The sequence below is a fragment of the Megalops cyprinoides genome, chromosome 5, assembly GCF_013368585.1.
Source record: "Megalops cyprinoides isolate fMegCyp1 chromosome 5, fMegCyp1.pri, whole genome shotgun sequence".
In the NCBI taxonomy this organism is placed as follows: Eukaryota; Metazoa; Chordata; class Actinopteri; order Elopiformes; family Megalopidae; genus Megalops; species Megalops cyprinoides.
In genome coordinates, this window is record NC_050587.1 from 18,738,336 (window position 1) to 18,760,313 (window position 21,978).

The following is a 21,978-nucleotide window of genomic DNA, read 5'->3' on the forward strand; positions in this document are numbered from 1 at the left end:
TCAGCAATTACATTTTTAGCAAGTTGGAAGGTACAGTGGGTTGCTATTTGGTTGGCAATCTCTATGGGTCCAAGATTTACTGCGGGCACTGGGTACAGTCAATGTTTTGTCCTTCCAAAGTCTAAATGAAGTTCTAAGAGGGAGGGTAATTTATGTTATCTACAATAAGACGTTGACAGCAGGTGAAGATACTTTTACAACTCCAAACTCCCTCCAATCAGCACCATTTTGATCTGGGATTCTGTGTTACAAGTTTCCCGTTGACAGATTATTCAACCTCATGGCTCCCTCTAGTGGCTGTTATCAGACAGCAAACAGTCTCCTGACAGCCTCTGAGCAGTGTGAACGTTGAATTCCTTAGTCTCTTAATTTCAACAACTGAAATTTGCAATAATGGTCCAATTACAAATGCTTAGGTATACTGATGATCAAAGCCAGGACAGATTATGGGCCATCTATGCTAGTTTCTACTACTGAAGAACACTCTGTTTTGTTTATGAAAGATTAAATCAGACTCTAAATCTTTTAAGAAATACATCCTATGAAAAAGTACTCACTGAAATACCCCCTGGAGTGAACTGGCAAGCTGTCAGAGCAACATAATAATTGCTGTATCTAACAGTATATACAGTTTTAAACACTTTTCTTTGTAACTGAAGTGCTTTAGACATGAACAATTAAGACAGTTATAAGTCAAGTTTCTGCTTGTTTTGAAATGGAGGACCTCAAGACACACTGTGCATGTAATAGCTCCTGTTGAACTAATAACTTTTACATTGTGATCATGCAATGGCAACACTAGGTTAATCAATATAAAGCCCCATCTAATTTATTTCCTCTTCAAGTCAGCGCTGAAGTATGACAACACAAAATTAATGTAAAACAGTTTATATTTTCATACACATATTTACAATAAAATTCATCCAAACGGAGGTCGGCTATGAGTAGAAATATACATGCAGTACCACACAAAAACACTTCCAGAGAAATACAACCGCATTTTTGAAACGTTCTCTTTCTTTTTACGTAGCGGTGGAAGCATAAAATCGGCCACTGATTCCATCTGTGTTTCCTCATTCCATCAGCCTCGACTAATCTTTGAGGATTTTGCAGATATATTAGAAGCACTGCAATCATTTTCATTACTGACAGCAGGCAGGGTATTCTCTTCAGGGTACAGCATCCGCACAGAAACTACATCACGGCAGAATCTTCGATGCGAATCTGATACAAAGGGTCGTTCTTTTCAAAACAAAAACGGCTGCGTCTGTTTGGACGTAATGTGTTTATTAGCCTTGTAATTGCCATCTAGGTGGTGATTCCAAAACCCTTGGTGTCTCTGAGTACGTTCCTTTTATGCAATTTAGCTGTCACAGACCCTTTTAGTGCACCGCAATGTCACTGATGCGGCCATCAAACAGAACACTTGGTATAAAATATTTCAAAATGTACACCATTAGAGTAAATGGTTTGTCCTTGCCAAAACTGCAGTCCCATTAGTTACATAAGAATAGCATAATATAAATTGAATCTGTATAGATAAAGTAATCGAAACACAACGTTCCTGTTACTCCTTTGAGTTATATACGACTTAATCATATGCATTTGGCACTGGGTTAGATATCACTTGGCAGCCGCAGATACAATCGTAGGTCACTTCATACAGATAGAGCAGGTGGACGAAAGCAGACCATTTTGCTGGGTATTGCAATTCCAGACATAATGACCAAGTAAAACAGAATCTGGGTTTGCAATTTGAGGCGGTGGGCAAGGAGCTGGCCTCGTAACCAAAGCGTTACAGGATAAAATCCTGGACCCTACTCTGGAGCAGGGTATTTCAAGGTATGCTTCAGTGAAAAACTGAAATTCGTGATGTGTGTGACAAGTAAGATATGCAAGTTGCCCTGCATGAAGCTGCATGAGGCACAATTAAAAACAGAAACAGGATGGAACTTCAGGCCTGGTGGAGCGCTGTAACCCAACAGGGAAATATTAAGCGCCAGCTTCTGTGTATCAGCCCACAGAGCCGGGAGGAGAGCTTTCTTCCCATTACCAAAAGACTGTCTCCATTATCCTGACAGCCTCTCCTCAGTCACTGAATACCTGCTTCCAGAACTGGTCCACAGTGAAGTTCCTGTTCCTCTCGGCCAGCAGGTGCAGCGCTCTGGCCTCCCTCTTGGACTGGTCATAGCTGGGCCCCCACATCGCTCTCAGAGAGCTTCTGCTCGTGGGGCCGGAGTCGAAGGCAAACATCCTGGGAGGTGGGCACCTGAGGTGGCTAGCCCGAGCCTGCCAGGTTTTGGGGGTCAGACCCTGTCCAAAACAGAGGGAACATGATTTGTGACTTCTACAGTATGCCACAGCGTCTGCCGAACCGAAGTCAGATGAGATTGGCAGATGTCAGATAAAGGATATGTTTTACTTTCTTTTTGATTTATTTCACTGTTAGCTGCACTTGCTTTTTTGTTCTAAGTTAAGTAAAATTTACAATTTATGAAGCCCGGCCAGTCACACTGAAAAACAGTGGGAGCAAACTGAGAATTAATGGTTCATGTGAAATCAGATGAAACTGACAGGATGCTAATGGGAAAGACTACTGTAAATAATGTGAAAGTGAATGTATGAAATGTACAGTACATTTTTTTTAAGCTGTAATGCATCCCAAAGTCCTCATCTAACCATCTAACGTGTTTTTGCCTAAACTGATTTAAAAGCAAGTGAGGGCTGCAGTAGGAGGGTGAAGTGGATTAATAGCAGAAATAATCCCGCGCATCGACAGAAACTCATCACTCTTTACGCGTATGTTTTTTTAGAAGCATACCAATTTTGGATACTGATGAAATGCTTCTGGCATCAATTTGATTTGATCATTCACACCTGACTGTTATGTGCTCAAGAGACTGTAACTATTGCATGACCTGTACATCACCTCATTAGTCAAAGAGGTGTTTGGGCACAGGTGATGCAGTGCTTCAACTTGTACAGTGTCAAGCCTGAACATAAATTAAGAAAGGAACAAATATTCCAAATAAGAGAGACCTTCCAGTCATTCTAAAGTGTCATTAGGCTATATATACAGTGATGCAGTCCTTGTCCTCGTAAATCGTTCTTTCATCGGAGGACGCAATCAATTAATTTAATTAATCACTATGTTTAATTAGGCTTGATTAGTGTAGGGGTGCTTGAGAAATTAGCAAATACTGGAGAAGTGTTCAAAGGAAAACCAATGAGCCATCAAGCCCCTGCCCTCCTCTGTTAGGGAAAGTAAAGGTGTTACCTCTTTCTGCCTGTTGATGTTCTCCCAAACCCTGTTGCACACCATGCACTCAAACACGTCGATATAGTTCTCCTGCGTGATATCCTGGACGCCCCACTTGCGGTCCCTCATCTCGATCAGTAAGCGCTGGTTGGAGACCTCGCGCTTGTGCTTCCATTCAAGATAGGCCTCGTACTCCTGGTCGTTTTCATCCAGCCTCTTCAGGTACCGTGCCAGCCTCTCTGGCGACTCGTCGGGGTCGACGACGACCGCGCTCCTGTTGCTAGGCAGCCACGCGCCGACGTTGGGGGCCCCGTAGTAGACGGGGACCACGCCCAGCTTGAGGGGCCTCCACAGCTTCTCGGTGATGTAGTCGTCGCAGACGGCGTTCTCGAAGGCCAGGATGAACTTGTACTGGGCCAGGATCCTGTGGAAGCCCCTCTCGTCCATGGCGGTGGAGTCCTTGAGGTGCGGCGGCAGGTCCTTGTTGTGCAGGCACGCCCCGTAGGAGTCCACCTGGATGAACCTCATCAGCTCCCGCACAAAGACGTCGCGGTCCGAGGGGGGGTCGCAGTCCGACTGTACGTAGACCAGCGGGGCCAGGGTCCTCCTCAGCCGGTTCTTCTGGGACAGCGGGACGAGGTGGGCCTGGGACGTGAGGTGCTCCAGGCTCTCCAGGTACTGAGTGGTGAGGGGCAGGTGGGAGAGGCGGCTGAAGGTGGCCGTGTGGTTGAAGAGGGTAATGACAGGCGCGTGGAAGAGCTTGTAGTTGTTTTTGGGGGACTCCTCATGGAACAGGGCCCAGTGATGGCCAGCTTTCCTGGGCAGGGGGAGGCTTTCTATGTTGAAGTCGGTGCCTAATTTGGCAGGAGAAAAAACACAAGAGGACATGAAGGCCGACTTTTGGTTCCTAAACAGTACTAGTGTTGCATTCAAAGAAACGGATGCTGAACCCTTCAGTTCTAAGCTTGATTCCAAGGTGAGGCAATGCTGTTGTACACTTGAGTAAAGACTTAACCTTTATTCCTTTGATAAAAATCTGACTGTACATATTAAATTGGTTCCTAAACATTCACAATACAATGGTTCCCTAGATAGTGTACACTAAAAACCCAAAAGAACACCTGCTCATGCCCCAAACAAGCTGTTAAGCTCAATAACAGTCAAAATTAATACAGACACATATCGCAAATATAAGTAAAGGTTAAAATATATCCACTAAGATTAATCTGACTACCCTCTAATCCTTGAAGAACATCCCTCATGGATATTACCCACATTAACATGGAACTCCCCACATTAACATAAATTGGCATAAAAGCTGCAAAAACTACAACATTTTTATTCCACTATGATTAAAATATGGATCGAACATAACGAGTCCTTGTTAAAAATCAAATACAAGAAAGCCTCTTCGCACCCTTTGTATCGGTAATCGTTGTGCCACACAAACAGCTGTGTTAAAATCAAAATATTTCCTCCCATCAGAAATCACTTTACAAGTAAATCTGTAACTTTTTTTTTTTTTGACTATCTCAGTCTCAGACAGACTGACATACAGAGGTAATCGCATCACCTCCGCTCCACCTGGCAATGCATTCCCATATCAAACTATATTTTTAGAACACCTTCTGCAGGATTTAAACAGAGATAATGTTGATCTGGTTTCTAAATGTGTTTTTTTTCCCCTCTGTTGCGGATTTTTATTTCTCTGCTACTATGCAGAGTCAGCATGTATCAAAGCCAACATCTGTAATGAGTGTATGGCTGAACCGTTTAATGCAACACGCTCGTAAAGCTTGTTGAGTAAATCACTTTCTCTAAAGCGAAGCCTGATTTATGCCTGCTTTTACTTCAGCGGTTTTGTTTCTGCTCCCCTTGTTTTAACTGTGTTTCACCTCGACTGCCGAGCCTGTGTCGAACTGCGGAACAATAAAAAAAAGTTATCAGCGAAAGTATTTCATACTTAGTCTTGGCAAGCCATAATGAGGCCAGGGATACAGGCTATAATATCATCAAGGAAAAATTGAAAATCAATTCATCATCAACGCACCCTTTCAGTTAATCCCTGTGTGTGTGTGTGTGTGTGTGTGTGTGGGTGAGAGGGACAGTGACTCTTCTGGCTCCACACCCAGGACCATCTGCAGATTAAATGGAGTGCACCTGCAGACTCTCTAACTCTGAATCAGTAGGGTGGGTTTAATCAGTAAATGTTCCTGTCTCAGTGAAAGCATGACCCATTTGGACTTGACTGACCCTCTATTCAGACAACATGGGTCATGAAAACTGACCTACTCAAGCTACTCCACAGTACTGTATGACTTTTAGAGGCCTGTCCATAATTAAACTAGAAAGATGATTTTGGCTTTATTCAGGTCTGTGCAGTCACTGACCAGCAACTAATAATCTAACAACGAGGGCTGGTCTTGAACTTTGACACCAAAATAACAGTGTTTAACAATGAGCTTTTCAACAGGAAATATGGAATGACTCACCAGCCCTTTTTATTATCCACGAAAAAAAGATCATGCTTCTATCCCAGTCAGAGGAAACACATGATGTTTACTGCATGGTGTGGGGTTCTAAAATGTGACACTTAACCTGGACCTCACGAGGGGGGTCTATAAATGACATTGTAACCATTTTTCCCAGTGAGACATTAGTTTAAAATGTTTTGTTAAAGTCAAATTAGAGGAGAAGCTGGCCAGTGGGAGGATCTCACACAAAGCACATTCTGGATAAACCAAGGACAGAGAACAGCATTCAGTGAATTTCAAATTAGTGACAATAATCAAAACAGATAACGGTTACACAGCAGAACCTTAAAACATCATCTCAGACTATCACAGCTGTCACAGTAGAGCACTCTACAGAGGGCCATATCTACAGTATCCACACCAGAGAGGTTTGACAGACAGAGCTCTGTGACAGACAGATCATGAGCTCCCCCTACTGTTCGTTTCGAACAATCAAAAAAATCTGGTCTAGAATCCACCTTACTACCACAAACACAAGACCATATGCAGAGGTTTTCATGCTATTTAGCCTATTCAGATTCAAAACTGCACCCAGGCAATACTTCACATGAGAGGTCTTTTCAAACTCTTATTTCTAAAGGCTGCATTTAGGTCCAGAAGAACAAACTGCCTTTCATTTCTATCATTCCTAAACAGGTGTTTTTTTCTTGCTACATAGAACACATTTTAACATTATTAAAAAAAATAAATAAAAGCAACAACAAAAAACAGAATTTAAGTTCAACAGGCTTGTCCCAGTCAGCACTTCTCTATATGAAGACCTATATTCTGGAAAATATCTGTAAAATTACTGTAACATATGTTATGTATATATGTGCTGACAATGTGGACAAGCACAATCTCCCACAACATATTAAATGAACTAGGTTCATACTATGTCTGCCTGGTGCAATTTAGGAATAGCTTCAACCATTTTTTTACCTCTGCTAACACTAAGAACATCTATGTGTGTTCATAGAATTATTAGCAATTTTTCTGGCACTTGTTTAGAAACAGGAAACTTTGCATCTGAATGAACAATGTGCAGAGAATACAAATAGATGCATGAACTGGAACATTTAAACACTCATAATAACCAATTTTTGCAAGAAATGTAAGCATAATAGCATGAGAATGAGCGCGAGACACTGTTGCACAAAGGGGTTCGTATTTTAGGCCTGGCTGATTGTGTAAGTATAACTGCTCATGAATATACTAAACCCTGATTGTGGAAAAAAAATACAAAATCATCAAAATGGTACCTAAAAATCCTTTCACCTCACAGGAGGTTCACCTTTTCATTGGACAGTAAGAAGATTCCTAGCAGTGATTTAGGCCTTTCAGAGATGATTTATCAGGGAGAAAAGTCACTGAACAGAGAGACTTATCCTCACTGCCCAGGCTTCAGATCACACATTCACTCCTACATCGACTCACCGTAAAACAAGAAGGCCTGGGTAGACGGGTGATTGTGGTAGGTCTTGTTGATGGTGAAGAAGCACTTGTTTCTCCCGCACTCCCCAAGCCTCCCTGTTTCTCCGGTCAGGGGAGACCACCACACAATGACCGGGTACTGGCCGTCTGAGCCCCCAGGTGCCCCCATGCGTGTCAAATGGCTGGCATCCTGGAAGCTCCACGCTCGCACAGGCTGTTGCCCGTCCTTCTTCAGGTGAAGCTTGTGTTTGTGCGCCTTCCCCTCAAACTGCCCCAGTTCAATCAGCACCTGAACCAAGAAGCAAGCATTTCACAGTGTATCACTGGGCATTACTATGAATTGTGGACTGCACGAGGGCACTGCTCATTTTCACTCATTTTTATCACTGAACTGTCTCAACAGCTTCTTACTATAGCCTCTTTCCCAGTGGGCATTTTCTATGCTGTAAGTCAAAGGTGGGACAAATAACCTGCATATCATGTCCCTTAAAGCTACCCAGCATGTGCAAATGTCAGAGGGTGCAAACAACTCCTCTGACCTCTATGAAATCCCATGAAATAATCTATTACTATTTCTTTCAAATAAAACTGCATTTCACCATAAGACAATTACAAGATGCAGTCAAAGTGTTAAAACAGACATATGGCAGAGAAAATTTGTTTTAAAATAAAAGCTGCGTTAGCTAAAGGGCAATGAAAAAGTACCACGGGAGAGAAGGAGGAAGAGGAGAAGAGGTTGGGTTTTCTTCCAGGTATTAGTCAGACAACCAAGGCAGATCAGGGAAGAGAAAGGAGGACGGAGAGAGAACCTACAGCCTGCAAATAAGAATTGAAAAATCAACATGACATCCAGGCTGCATATCCTGGAAACACGCATTCTTATAAGCGGTTTTTTATGCAAATATGCATGCTAATAAACCCAGTTAACGCCGCATGCTGTATGTAGCTTCAGAATCTTCATCTGGCTAGCTACGTGCTGTGAGACACAATACTCTATCGTGACTGTTTCTCAGTTTGCCTGGTAGGTACTGTTCGTAAACAGCAGCAAAATCATCAGGTTTGCCAGTCTATGCAATCTTGGACAGCAAACTTAATCTAGAAGAGAATGTATATGGGTCGATTCCAGTTTTCTGTCAGTGTAACAGTGGCCAAAAATGCCGTAACTAAACTGACCGAAAAGCTAAGAAAGCTGTAGTTGTCTACAGCTAACACGCGACTGTTAATTTAATAAACTGATGGTACATTGTCTTAGAAATTCTTATTATTTGGAAAAACTGCCAGTGAGAGAAAATGTTCATCAATGCCAATAAATCTAACGTATTTCACACAGCTTTGCATACGTTTGTGCTGGCTAACTACCTTAACGGTCAAAGTTGACGGAATTAGGGCTAGCTATTTACCCACTGAATTCAGACTGAAGAAAGCAAGAAATAATTAGTTTCGTTGTGCTATGATTGTACCTGGATGGTAATGATAAGAAAACACAATGTTGATAGGCCGAGACAAAAAACAAAAAGTCTCTTCAAAGAAAGTCTTGCCATCTCCCGAGTCCTCGGCACGAGAGCATCAGGGTCGTGTGGACAGATCACTTTATGTATGAATCCGAGTCATTACTAAATTGTTACAAAATATTCAATACATATATATTTTTGCACATATTGCAAGCTAACTCCGCACCGTAACTGACTCTTTTGAGATATCCATCCTTGAAAGTCCCACCCTATCATTCCAATGAGCAAATGAGAACAGGCTTTTCTGGAACGTGACGAGGTCCGCTTTTCGGTCAAAAGTATAATCAAATGAAACCGTCAGAAGTTTTAGCAGTTAACCAAGTTTTGCTTTCATCTAACCACGTTATGTTAACAACTGTGATTTTTAAAAACTGTGGTTATAGATATGAAAACTTCTGCACAGACCTGTGTTATAAACTGGTCTGACCACAGCAGGAATCAGCAAGACCATTATCCATGTCATGATTCAAAAACGTGACCAGAACATCAACTACACATCCCTAGATAGCAACATTGTTTTCGCGTCGTAAGATAAAGCCTAAATCGTCAGCTAGCTAGTTTTAAAACTTAAATATAGCTACTCGTCACACAGACCTTAAGAGTAACTAATGTGACGCGTTATCGGTAAACACATCTTTACTTTCCAGGCATTGTGGGAGCCATTTTTAAGGCTGGATGTTTAAATTAGCTAACATAGACCCAAAATGTATCGGTCCACAAAAAGTCGAATTTACACGATAAGAGACAGTGATCGGTACGATTGTGGTACAGTTTAACATCCGACAGGAGCGCAGTATTTTCTCCCACACAACACAGACGAAACTAAGCGAAATAACATTATAAACGCGCGATGTTTTGCTAACTAACGTTAGCTTGTCCACAGACATAATAAATCTAGGCAGATTTTTAGTTCCAGGAAATAGCGCCACCATGTTGTGGGATGCCTAAAATGGAAAGGCACGTTACACCGTTAGATATCTGTCATGAACTCCGAATGCCGTTATTTAGACCGATCTTGCTAAAATGCCTGAGCGTGTCTGAATGCGCACACCGAAATTATAATTTCTTGACCTGAACGTACAGACAACCGTTGAGTTGCAAGGTGGAATAATTTTCTCTTGATTTAAAACAGGCCGGCTCTATGGGGGTGCTTAGGGGTGCATTGCACCCCCCAGATGGACCTCAGTGTACCCCCAGTTGCTTTCTTATCCAGATGTCTACATAATATTTATGACTTTTTGTGCACCCCTCTGTATTTTCTCCTGGCGCCGAGCCTGATTTAAATAAGGGGCTATTACCTATTGGCTGGTATCACCCTTTTCAATGGGTGAGGAAGACGATGTCTGTTGATTTGCCAGGCACAGTATGGCCACAATGCCAGCTCCTCACTAAGAGATCAGAAGAGATGATTTTGTGGAAACAGGCACAGCCTACAGTGATCATTATCCGTCATTATATTCTTGATACTTCTGTTGCTTTTGATACCATAGATAACAGTATTCTTCTACACCAAGTGATCTGTGAAGGTGACCTACCTTACTGATCACACCTATCGGGTCAGCTCCTGGAGAGGTTGTTATAGTTCATTACCCTCTTTCTGCTTGGGTCCTCTCTCATTGTCATTTTTCATCCCACTCCCTTCTCCCTCTCTGTTGAATTTGGGAGGTCTCTCTCATTGACCTAATTTCCTATAATCTGGCCGACATGTTCTGTATTTCACCTGTTAAATGTTTGCTAAATACACATGGGTTCCTTTTTTTGGTCTGGAATTTGACTGTTTTTATAAGATACTGTTTATGTACAGTATAGTAGCATTGTGTCATTCATAGTAGTAAGCTATTGTGTTATCCTCTTGTATTCATGTTTATACTAATCGTATTGTGAATTTAAGAAAAAAAATCCTTCCTCGTAAACACTTTATTGTAGATTATGACAGACAATTGATCAATATGAAAAGGGAAAAAATTAAAGAGAGCTAAACCATACTTTACAATGGGAACAGATGGAAAGAAGAAGAAAGACAGTAATACAGTTCTGCTTGAAAATGAAATTAGAAAAAAAGGAATATTAGATTAGTTTACTTTGTTGTCCATACATAAAGATGTTCTTTCCACACCTTGCATAGTAATATGGTAAAAATAAAACAGTGCAGGTTGTAACATAAAAGACATGTACAACCAAGGATGTTCATTTTTCTGAAGGAGGCCTACACTTTCATGCAGTGCACTGGCAGTGGCTGCTACCTGAGGGCAGTTTCGTAAAGTGGTGGTATAGAGGTTAATCCAGATCAGAAGCAATAAAAGGGGTTTAATCTTGGATGGCCTGGATGTTAAACTCAAAAATATTTGGTGTTCAGAGTTCTATGATATTTGGCACAACTTAAGTTCAAGTTAAAGAATGTGGGAAGAATGGGAAAATAATATATTTTTTGTGCATTAACAGTGGCCCTATGATTCTCAGCCTACCATGCAGAAAAAAAAGTATGATATGCAGATTTCCATAGATTATTTTCAAAAGACAGTCAGAAAGGGTGTTTGTCACATGCAGCTGAACTCTGGATGAACTCTTTAGTATGTATACAGTTTGATTAATTAGACCATGCCTAAACATGTGCATGAACCACAGGACTTTGAATTGATTTCCTTTCTCACTGTGTCTTCGGTAACCTTTCCACTACCTTATTTACGTCTCCCCAATTTACTGTTAAGGGTCATCCATATCAGATAGTCCATGGGCCTTGACATGTCTGGTAGAGGGAGGATGATGGAAACAAAACCGATGCTGGTATTTTAACAAGCTTGTCACAAAAGGTGTGGTGGGTTTGTCTTGAATGGTGGTTTCCAAGCAGAGGTAATTTGATTGTTAGCGTGAAAATGTAGCATGGGTAATATTAAAAAAAAAAACTGTGGACCCATTTCATTCCACCCAATCGTATTACTTTTTGATAGGGCTAATTATCTGTGTAGTGAAAATTTGTTTTGATAATTTTAACGTGTGCGAGATGTGGCTATATGTACTGGTGACTATAGACAGCCAAGTTTGTTGTCCCCCACCTGTATAATCAGGCTTTGATGCTACAGGTTAAATGACAGTATATGAGAGGGTACACAGATTCTACTCCCTTAATTGCGGAACTGAGAGTTTCAAAAGGAAGAGGGTTTCAGCTTTTTGTGTGGTAATGCCTGCAAAGTGTCTGTTTTTTGTTGTAAGATGTACCTCATTTTCTCTGTTCCTGACTACACCATTTAGGGGCACAATCCATTGGACACCTTTGTCACTGTCAGCATTTCCACAGCTGATGCTAGGATGAATTACTGGCCTGGACGAGTCCACTGGCGCATGGAATGTCTGCATAACAGTCCCAGTGGGATGAAATCACTAATGGATGGATTGGCACTCCAACCGTGTTTATGCAGCCGCTTATCGGTGCCGTTTAGTAGAGAGCCAAACTGTATTCCACACCAGAGTCCCTTGACGCAAGAGGGAGCAGGGCATGCGCCTCCAGCAGACCTTTCCAGGTGCACTTGATATGGATGTCAAGAAGCGTGTGACCTTTGCCTGCAAAAACAAGCTCCGTCCTCTGGATTCATGTTTCTGTCAGACCGTGCATAACTAATGTACAAGCATGTGTTAGATGTGAGGTAAGACTGTATGATAGATGGACCTGTTAAATAGATGAGTGGTAATGTTGTGATGAAATCACACATGCTGGGAGGGGTATGGATGGGAGCGAGATGAAAGGGTATAATGAATAACTTTAATTACCGCTGTGGCCCATTGCCCTCACAGCTTCCACATCTATGCTTGCTTTACCTTTGCTTGATTTACAGTTTCCCTTGGCGGAATTTTAAGAGATCTCTCTGAACTGTGGCAGTGGGACAGTCTCCGAAACAGGCTGTGTACCTTGCATATAAAGCTCTTGGATTCCCTTTTGCCTCGGCTGCCTTATTTTCCAGCACTGGGAGTGATCAATTCAAAGGCACAGCATGATGTATGACCTAATTCCCACCGAGGGAGCAGAGAGCAGGTTGGTCGGAAGGTGCTGTGGGAAGTGTGAATCATGACCTTGATAGGAGAGCTAAAGAAGCCAGACTTGTTGCCCTGGAAAGCAGACCCTTTTCATTGATGTGACAGTTTGGTTCCAGTGTGACAATGACACTCTGGAGCAAGCCCAGGTGTTACCAAAGGGACCGGTAATGACCTGAAACGTGGACAGCTGAGCTGGTGGATGTCAGCGAGGTGCTACTGTAAGAAAAGGGCTGCCATGTTTCCCTCACAAGCATCCATTAACCTTGAGCCAGACAAAATCTAGGGCCAGGTAACTCAGTTTTATATATATGCCTTTTTCCCCTTTATGAAACCCTGGTTTTGGATTTCCAGTTGTATGTTCGGCTCGTCTCACCATGACAGCCTCTGCACTTGCACAGGGGTGCTGAAGTATGACAAATGCAAATCTCTGATACATTAGCACACAGCCAGCAGCTATTTTTCGTACTACAGCTCACACAGCACGCTACATTAGCGTGAGCACTCGTTGGAGGAAAGGTGGTACTCCACTGAGGTCATCTGAGGAACTCGCAGAAGCCTGCAGGCCGTGAGACATGGAAGCCCTGGCTAGCTTGCCGACCCCCATCCCTGGCAGAATAAATCCAATTTGTTCCGCTGCTATGGGACCCTGGTCATTGTCAGTGACATGGCCAGGTTTGCACCCGGGCTATTTAAGAGATCAGCCAAGTGCTCAAAGCAAACACCTTGCTGACTGCACCACTTGGACTGACCCTGGAGTCAGCGACTTTTTTTTTGTCTTTTTTCCCCTTTATTCAAACCTATTTTTGAATCACCAATTGCATATTGTTCCACTCACACTGCATTTGCTCGAGAGTGCTGAGGTGAGACAAATGCAATCCTCTAATACACTTGCACCAATGGTTGTTTTTCCCACTACACTAGTAGTCACACAGCACACTACAGCAGAGTGGGCAATTGTTGGAGGATTGGGACTACTCCACTGATGTCACCTGAGCAACTCGCAGGGGCTCATCAAGTTGCAGGGAGCCTGAGAGTGGTGATATGAGAACACCCTGGCTGACCCATTCACCCCTAACCCTAGCAGAATGCAAAAAAAATACAAAACTTGAAAGTAGGCAAGGAGTGACATCATTTTAGGTAAAAAAAAGTTTCAGCACATTAATGTAAGGTGCTGAAACTGTGACAAAGGGATCATACAAATGTTACCCCAGTCTTGGGTTAGATGCATTGTGTTAGATGAAACCACAGATTTTTGGCTGTTATAGCTCTTACGCCTTACCCTTTTGTAGAGCAGGGACATTACTATTATTGCTCTAATTTTTACACTGACTGGTGGTTGAAATTTGGATTATTATAACATTTCATCCATGTTTTCAGTATGGTACCAGTAATTGTCACACAGTGTGACATATTGACACTGGCTCAAATGTGGTTTCATGTTTTCTGTTTGTTCTGTGGATCATGTGCACTTATACACGTTATATACCTATGCTTTGTAAATCACTCTGCATAAGAGAGTCTGCCAAATGAATATGTGTAAATTTAATAACTCTTAATGCTAGTGAATAATGTGCACAGAGATTTACTTTGGGAGACATACAGTTTGCGTTAATTTACTGTATGTCTCCCAGATATTAAGCACAGAACATTCATGTGTGATCATCTGCCAATGAGTGTGAATGGAGGCATGGAGATATATTAAAAGCCTTGCCCTTGGCTTCCTCTGTAAATGCTGGGCATTTGAATTCCCCTCCAGCCCCGTCCCTTGGCTTTGGAGAAGCAAGAGTGGCAGCTATTATGCCCTCTGCCCGTAACTTGTCACCCTTGGCTTTGAGTGCTTCATAACATTTTTTTTTTCAAAGGCTCTGAATGGATTTGAGCCAAAGTCTTAGAGAGGGGCATAAAATAAACCTCGCTGAAAAATAAGAGGACAAACGGGTATCAGTGCAAAGCGCTGCCAAAGTGCTAGCCAGCTGTTCTCTCCCATGAATGGCTAAAAGCATCATTTTTAATTATTGAGGTCTGACAGTGCTGTATGGATGACGTCGACTTTAATAAACACGCTCAAGGCCTAATATAAAAGGATTGGTTTCATGCTTGTTCCAATAACTTTCAGAATGCTTGTAAATCTTGTGAGGTAAACTTTTTTAGAGGCTGCTCAGAGAAATTCTGGTCTTTCTTCGCTCAACCATAAGGCAGACATGAATGCTAAGTATTTGACCTTGCAGGGATCTCATTGAATGCTCTTAGTGGAAATGTATGCCGATAGGAAGCGTATGATGAAACATGATGACACGACTCCTATGCACTACAGGACATAGAACTACTCACATTAACTACACACAGTTAGTATGCAAAGTGTTTGAAAAGACTTGCCATTCAAAACCATTAAGTTATTAATAGTGTCCTGGTGATTATGTGGATTTTATTTTGACCTGATAACTTGAGGTGTGAAAAATTCAACCTTGGCTGTCACCAAATAGAACTGTATTCACCACACATATGGTGTACACCATCTAGTGTATGCCAACTTCTCTGCTGTACCTGAGTGCTTTTCTGAATTTATAGACCATTGTAAGGACTGAACTCTTGCATTTACATTTTGTTGCTTAATAGACACTCTTAGTCAGAGTGACAAACAAAATGTGTACATTTAATGTTACATTTATATTTTTGACATCCAGCAGACACCCTTATCTAGGGTGGCATGCCAAATGTGAGTACACTTAACATTACGTTTACGTTTTTGCCATTCAGCAGATTCTCTTATGCAGAGAGACTCCCAAAGTTAAGAACAAGCATCCAACAAAATGACATGAAATATTTCACAAACAAGGACATCATCATCCACACATGATGGATGGGTTTGTTATCCAGTCTTTGGATACAATAGCAGTCTTTTAAGGCCTATAGGCACCAGCAGACATGATTAGCTGTTATCATGAAAAACATTTCTATGATGGAAATGGAAACACCAAGACATGCTGCATTCACCATTTCGCATTCCACAAGGTGACAGGCTTCCATACAATCTTTACAAAATATGCTGCCAGCATGCAATAAGAGGTCTTTAAATGCTACCAACCAAACTACGTCATTGGTGAATTCAATGGGCGTTTATCTGAGCTATTTATTTAAAGGGAGAAAATGTTTATGAGCCTGTCTTTTTTGTGAAACCTTGTTGAGCCCAGTAATGAAGAGACTGTCAGCTGAAAAGCAGATGCCGTACCTTTTAAAGTCACGGAGCAGTGCTGCCCCCCACTGCCTACACAGCTGTGCTGCAAGTCTGTGGAGTGCCCCCCCACCCCACCCCACCCCACCCCACCCCAGAGAGCTCTTTACTGACAAAACAATGAGTCATACCTCTTCTCTCTTGGCCACCACTTCCATGGCAACCACAAAGTACACTGATTGGCCTCTGGGTACACCTCTACAAGTGTGTTGTCAAGGTGAAAACATTCACTTAGAGAGTTTAAATCAGGAAAATTATGTATTTTTTTTTCAGCTGACCAGTGCCTTCCATTCATGTGGAGGTAGAAAAAAATCCTGATAAAAGCTAATAGGCTGCATTGGTATTTCAGAGCTGGTATCAGAGAAACTAGAGGTAATCAGAAACTAGAATGATGAACTGTTGAGTTAGGATGTGTTGCAAAACATAACTGAATTACTCATACATATATACTTGTTCAGTGCTTTCTAAGTACAAAATACTTGATATGGACATCAAGAAATTATTTTTCTCCTGATATAAAAATTATTTACTTCAACTTAACCTTGCTTGCCTTTTGCAAAGGTTAATGGAATCATTTCCTATTTAGTCTCAAATGTTTTTTTTAATTATCTTTGGAAATAGTGCGCTGTAAATTGTATTGTAAAGGGTGTTACCAATTGTAAGTTGATCGAATGACTGATCAGAGAGAATGCTATTGTTGTACGGGTGTGACATAAAATGAAATTATCCCTGGATGGTGCATTTTTGATATTCTCTGCATCCTCCCAGTTTTGTGATGGTCTCAATATCATGCCCTGGATGTCTCAGATTGAAACATGCAGCCCAGAGAGAAGAAGTGAAATGATCCTTGAAGTTAAATGCATTATTACTGATTTTTTTTCCCTATTATTTCCTTTGATCGTTTCAAGCCACATCCTGTCGGGCACTGGACCTCCACATTACTTACATCAACCCCGAGGAAGGAGCTGTAATTAATATCCGATGTGTGAAGTGAATTGACCACAGGGAGCAGAGCCAAAGGAACAGACATTTAGCAAATGCCCTCAAAAATGTCTGACTCACCTTTTTGTGTTGCGGAGAGCCCAGAGCACTGAAACTTCAGTTACTCTTTATTCACAGTGCTGAGGGAAGCGAAACGTGAAAGTTACATTACCTGTCCAATACATCACCCTGATACAGCAAACACTCTATCCGGGATTGGAAAGGTGGCACTCAGGAGCAAAGAGGTATTGGTATGTGGAAGTGCTTATGAAAATATAGCTAATTCTGCTGATTTGGTATCACAGTCCTTTTATGCTTCAATATTTGGATTAGAAAGTGCTCCAGTGCTGAAAAAAAAATCTTGATGTGGTTTGTCAGGATCCTACAATTGTTCACAGTTCTGTGGACTTGCTTGCAGAATTATTTGCATTCAGCAGGACCCACCAATGTAGTTCCTTGACATCCATTACTGGCAAATTACTTGGATGAGAAGCCCTGAACACAGTATAGGAGCAAAGGAACATTCCTTGCCCTCCTCGCACAGTTAAAAATATCAGCAGTAATTTAGCTATCAGTTTCAAGTGGGTAAATGGGGTGTGTGATGTCCAAATATCCGTATTGTGAAAAAACTTGACATACAAGGGTGTAAGGGGCATGCTCTATTTTCAGTTATCACTCAGGTGGAAATGGATTCATCTCAGTCACTCTCTCTCGTGGTGTAGAGATGACATGTGTACCCGCAGAGAGTAATATCCACGTAAGTAATCTTGCCTGTTCTAGTGATGGGGCACACGAGAGTACACATATTATTATAGAGCTCAGAATTTGATAATATAACAGAATTCATGATTCTGTGGGTGTCAGAAGTAATGAAACCCATCATGTCCATACAATCTGCTTACTGCACTCCTACCCCCACTTGCCAGTGCACTAATTTGAGTGCTAGCTCCCTTGTCATCTGCTGTGAAGAAAACTTCAAATAAAATCCTCTTGTCAATAAGAAGAATCATGTGAAAATAGGAAACGACAGCAGTAATTTGTGTATACCAGATGCTAATGATACACATTCCTGAAAAATTTTTTGAAGCTTGTGAAATTAATTTTTTATGGGCACTGTGCTGCCCTTCAAATAATCTTCGAAAAGCACTCACTTTAGTGATTTGATCATCAGTTTGGAGGTCTTAAAGGTGGGGAAATTTGCAGGAATGTAACCGGAGGCAACAATGTGGTCCAAGAATATGCCTTTTATAGATTTTTTTTTTTTTTTAAAAACATTCCGGTCTCTGTCTTCTTGGGTTACAGTATGATGTGTTGATTGACAAGTCCAAAAAAAAAAACAACAACAGCAACAACAGCAATCAAAAAAACCCCTTTGACCTTTTTCAGAAAGCTGACATTAAGCCTGGAAGAGTAAATCAGTTTAGTGGTAATTGCTGGCTATGGTTGTAAGTCTTTTTATAGGCTCCTTTGAGTTTCATTTTCTAATCAGCTGAAGGGTTCTTCACTGAAAAGACCAATACTTTTTCATGAAAAAAATTTCTCACATCAAGCTTTTTATCCATGTTGAATATGGCCCAGTGTTTGCATGAGGCTGTCATTGTTGTAATCTCTGGCATATTGTCAGTCTGTTGCTCCAGCACTTGTGCCTGGTTATTTTAAGGTCTATGGTGACACTAGAGGGCAAGCTCATTAAATATATTGCCTTAAATTTAAGGATGTAAATTAGGCCATGGGTTTGATGATTCATAATGGGACCATACAGTACCTGTGTCTAAACTGAGTTTTGTCACACCCATGCTGAGCTGGGTAACACACGAAAATGGAAGTCAGAATGGAGTCTGACCACATCCCCAGAGGAGTTACATCCTAGAGGGTTCCTGAGTGGCTCAGCAAACCAAATCAAGAGCAGGGTGAGCCCTTTGGGCTGGGTTTGAGCCTAGCCATGGTACCTATCAATAACAACTGGGAGCCCACAGCAGACTTTGTTCCACCAGAGTAGGGATACGCTTATCGAAAGGGCTTCCTCGTCTCACCATTCTGAGGCATCCTGTGATTCCTCAGGCACCTGTGAGCTGCTCAGATCGATGTCAGGGGTGATGCACCTACCTTCCAATTGGATCAAACCATGTTTGTTTCACTGTGGTGCAAAGTGGGTCTTGTAGTGTGAAAACAGTCATTGTGGGTGTGCAAGTCATGCAGGATTGCATTCACTTTACCCAGTGCCTCCACATGAGTATGCAACTAGCAACTCCATAAAGGGGTAAAAGCATAAAAAGAAATTCACCCATATTATTTCAATAAATTTTAGAAGAGAAGCAACACAAAACACAAAAATTATAATTCAAATGTTTTGTTGATGCAGAGGGGTAATTAGTAGGAGTGCTATTTTAATATCTCTCAGGGCACTGTGAGGTCTTCGAGTCCTCCCATGGGGCTACATTCATCTTAGCCCGAAGGATATGTTTCCCAAACTCAGAGTCTGTTACACTATCAACATGCCTACACATTCATTCCCTTCATTTTTATTCTGACAAATCTAACATAACAAAAAAAAAAACATTAAAACCACAAACCCAACATACAAGACAAAAGCGTAGGCAGCACTGCTGTTGCGAGGCGAGAATCCAACAAGCCAGTCACTTGGGTACAGCGGGGTCTCCTCGTTCCATCTTCCTCACGTGTCAGTAACAGGTGCCGCGGCTCTGCTCCATTCAGCAGTCTCACTAAACTCTCCCACTCCTTCCTGTCACAGGCACTCCCATCGCCTTGAACCTCCGCCGCCGCCGCCCCCCGGATGGCCGCGCCCACACAGAGTTCCACTGTGTTTTGCGCAGCCGATTCAATCATCAGTCACTCACTAAGTTGAATCACTGACGGAGCGCCTGAAGTGCGCATTCCAGCTGACCCCACAGAGCGCAGAGCTCTAGTCACTCTTGTCATAGGAGCACAGTTTAATTGAACAAAAGGATGCCACACTTCACACGCACAGGCAACATTTATTGACAAATATACACTCTGTGAATATATATCGAATCAACACAAGACAAATTAATTGCTTTTTTGGAATGTTTAATTAATGACTTCAGACCACAAGAATAAAAAGTATTTAAGGATGCAAAGATGTGTTTGTAGTGGTACTGCTTGTTTGTACCTCTGATATTTTAGATACATATCCAACTGTATGAATGGATTAAGTATGAAAATAACTGCACGCCTTGTAAGTTGCAATTGATGACAGCATCTACGAAGCTAAACAACCTTATGTATCAAATGTATGAAACCTTTCATCATATTTCTGAAACTAGTTTAAGCAAAAGACTAACTTGAAAAAAATCAGCAATTAACCACATTTGATTAATTTGCCAGCCAGTTGGCACAATAAACACTCATGCCCCCAGAATAATGATTCAGATAAGCTTTGCTGTTTAACTCTACACTCTTAAAAGTATTTTAAATTATCCACACAGGTACACCAGTATTCCCACAGCCTATTTGCTTAAGCTGAATTTCCAATGAATGCAAAGTCACAAAAGGGATCCCGTGAGAGTAGATTCTTCCGAATAGAGAATGTCTCCCTCTCTCCTTTTGGAGAGCACCTTGGAGGTCTGCTGATTGCACAGGGACTGTGTGAACTGTAGAGGCGAATTGAGGAGATTGAGTCCCATGTTTCAGTTTTCAGACCTCCATAGCTGATTGGCTAGTACGGAAATGGAGGTGGCCCAAATTACATTCTACTGTCTTACTTCACTGGCTGAAAGATGTGTCAGCATGACCTGCTAGGTGAGTGGCTGGTTGCCTCCCCTCTCATTTGAGGGTCCTCTTCTTTTGATTGGGGAAGAGCTGATAGGAGATATACTGTAACTTTAATTTTCCTCTGGGCAATGTCCTTGAAGAATGATTGCAAGGGGCAGGATGAAGGGGGTTCTTTGAAGATAGTTTTAGGTTGGACCTGTCATGGTTGTCAGAACTGGATAGTCCGACTGCGTTTGTTGGTTAAATTTTCTGTTACGCTTTGTTACCTATGCCTGCATTCTCATGCACACAGGCAGAGAGAGAGAAGAGCTATACTGAGGGATCTATCGAGACAGCTTAACTTGGAATTGATGGAATGGGTCCATGATTGATGAATTAATCCATCACGCGATCGAAATGGAACCGAAATGCAAAGAGCTGACATTTGATTATGTGTGAATGCATTCCTTTTTAAACAGGGGGAGAACAATCCCACGTAATTATCTTGCATCAATTTGCACAATATTAGGGCTGCCATGTTACTCTTTGTCTGATCTCTGGGTGAGGAAGCGTGAGCCTGCCTGCCAGTTTGAGTAGTCAGGGCTAGCCGTACTTCCCAATGAATTCTACACTGAGACAGTGATGTGTTTTGCCCTCCAAGCAATGAAATGCTTTATGATCAAATGCATTCAGTATTCAAGAGACAAGTAAGAGTATCCTCTTCTGCTTCCTTTCAGCTGAGGAAAAAAGATCAATAAATCATTTAATCTGTTGTTGTGAATTTTAAGGCTGAGTCCATTCTGACAGAAGAGGCTTCGCATAAACAATGCCATTTAAGCAGGGAAAAGTTTACAAGAATGTGCTGCATGTTAATTATACCATAATAGAAAATACATCATTTAGATGTATCTGGTTGCCAGTGGCAACAAGTGTAGGAGGCCACAAGAATGATGTATTTTCAATTAGATAAAAAGACAGCTTGATTTTATAACGTGAATTATTTCTCAATTATAGTTTTAGAAAAAGAGATTTTACATTCAGCTTGTCCTCATCACCAGCTGAAAAAACAAAGGTATCTGAATGCCCTTAGAGAAGAAAGTAGCGTGGCAGGATAATAAGCAAGACAATTTTATATTTATATTGTATCCTTGTTGAAACAGAAGGAATACGCAAAGGATTTTATCAGCTTTGAAAATACATATCATTTAGAAAATAAATATACAAAGAAATTATTAAAAAAATGTGTCAAAATGCTTAACCACCCTTGCCCTCCAACAAGACTTGAAA

The 21,978-nt window shown here is 41.6% G+C and overlaps 1 protein-coding gene across 1 annotated transcript; it reads right to left on the minus strand.

Moving 5' to 3' along the window:
* Positions 1 to 823: 823 nt before the first annotated feature.
* On the minus strand, positions 824 to 9,590 carry fut10 (fucosyltransferase 10). Its single transcript, XM_036529019.1, has 4 exons — positions 8,667 to 9,590; positions 7,210 to 7,495; positions 3,278 to 4,113; positions 824 to 2,313 (listed from the first exon to the last, which is right to left on the minus strand). Exons 1-4 carry the CDS (start codon positions 8,745 to 8,747, stop codon positions 2,089 to 2,091), a joined length of 1,428 nt encoding a protein of 475 aa, XP_036384912.1. The 5' UTR covers positions 8,748 to 9,590; the 3' UTR covers positions 824 to 2,088.
* Between the last annotated feature and the right edge of the window lie 12,388 nt (positions 9,591 to 21,978).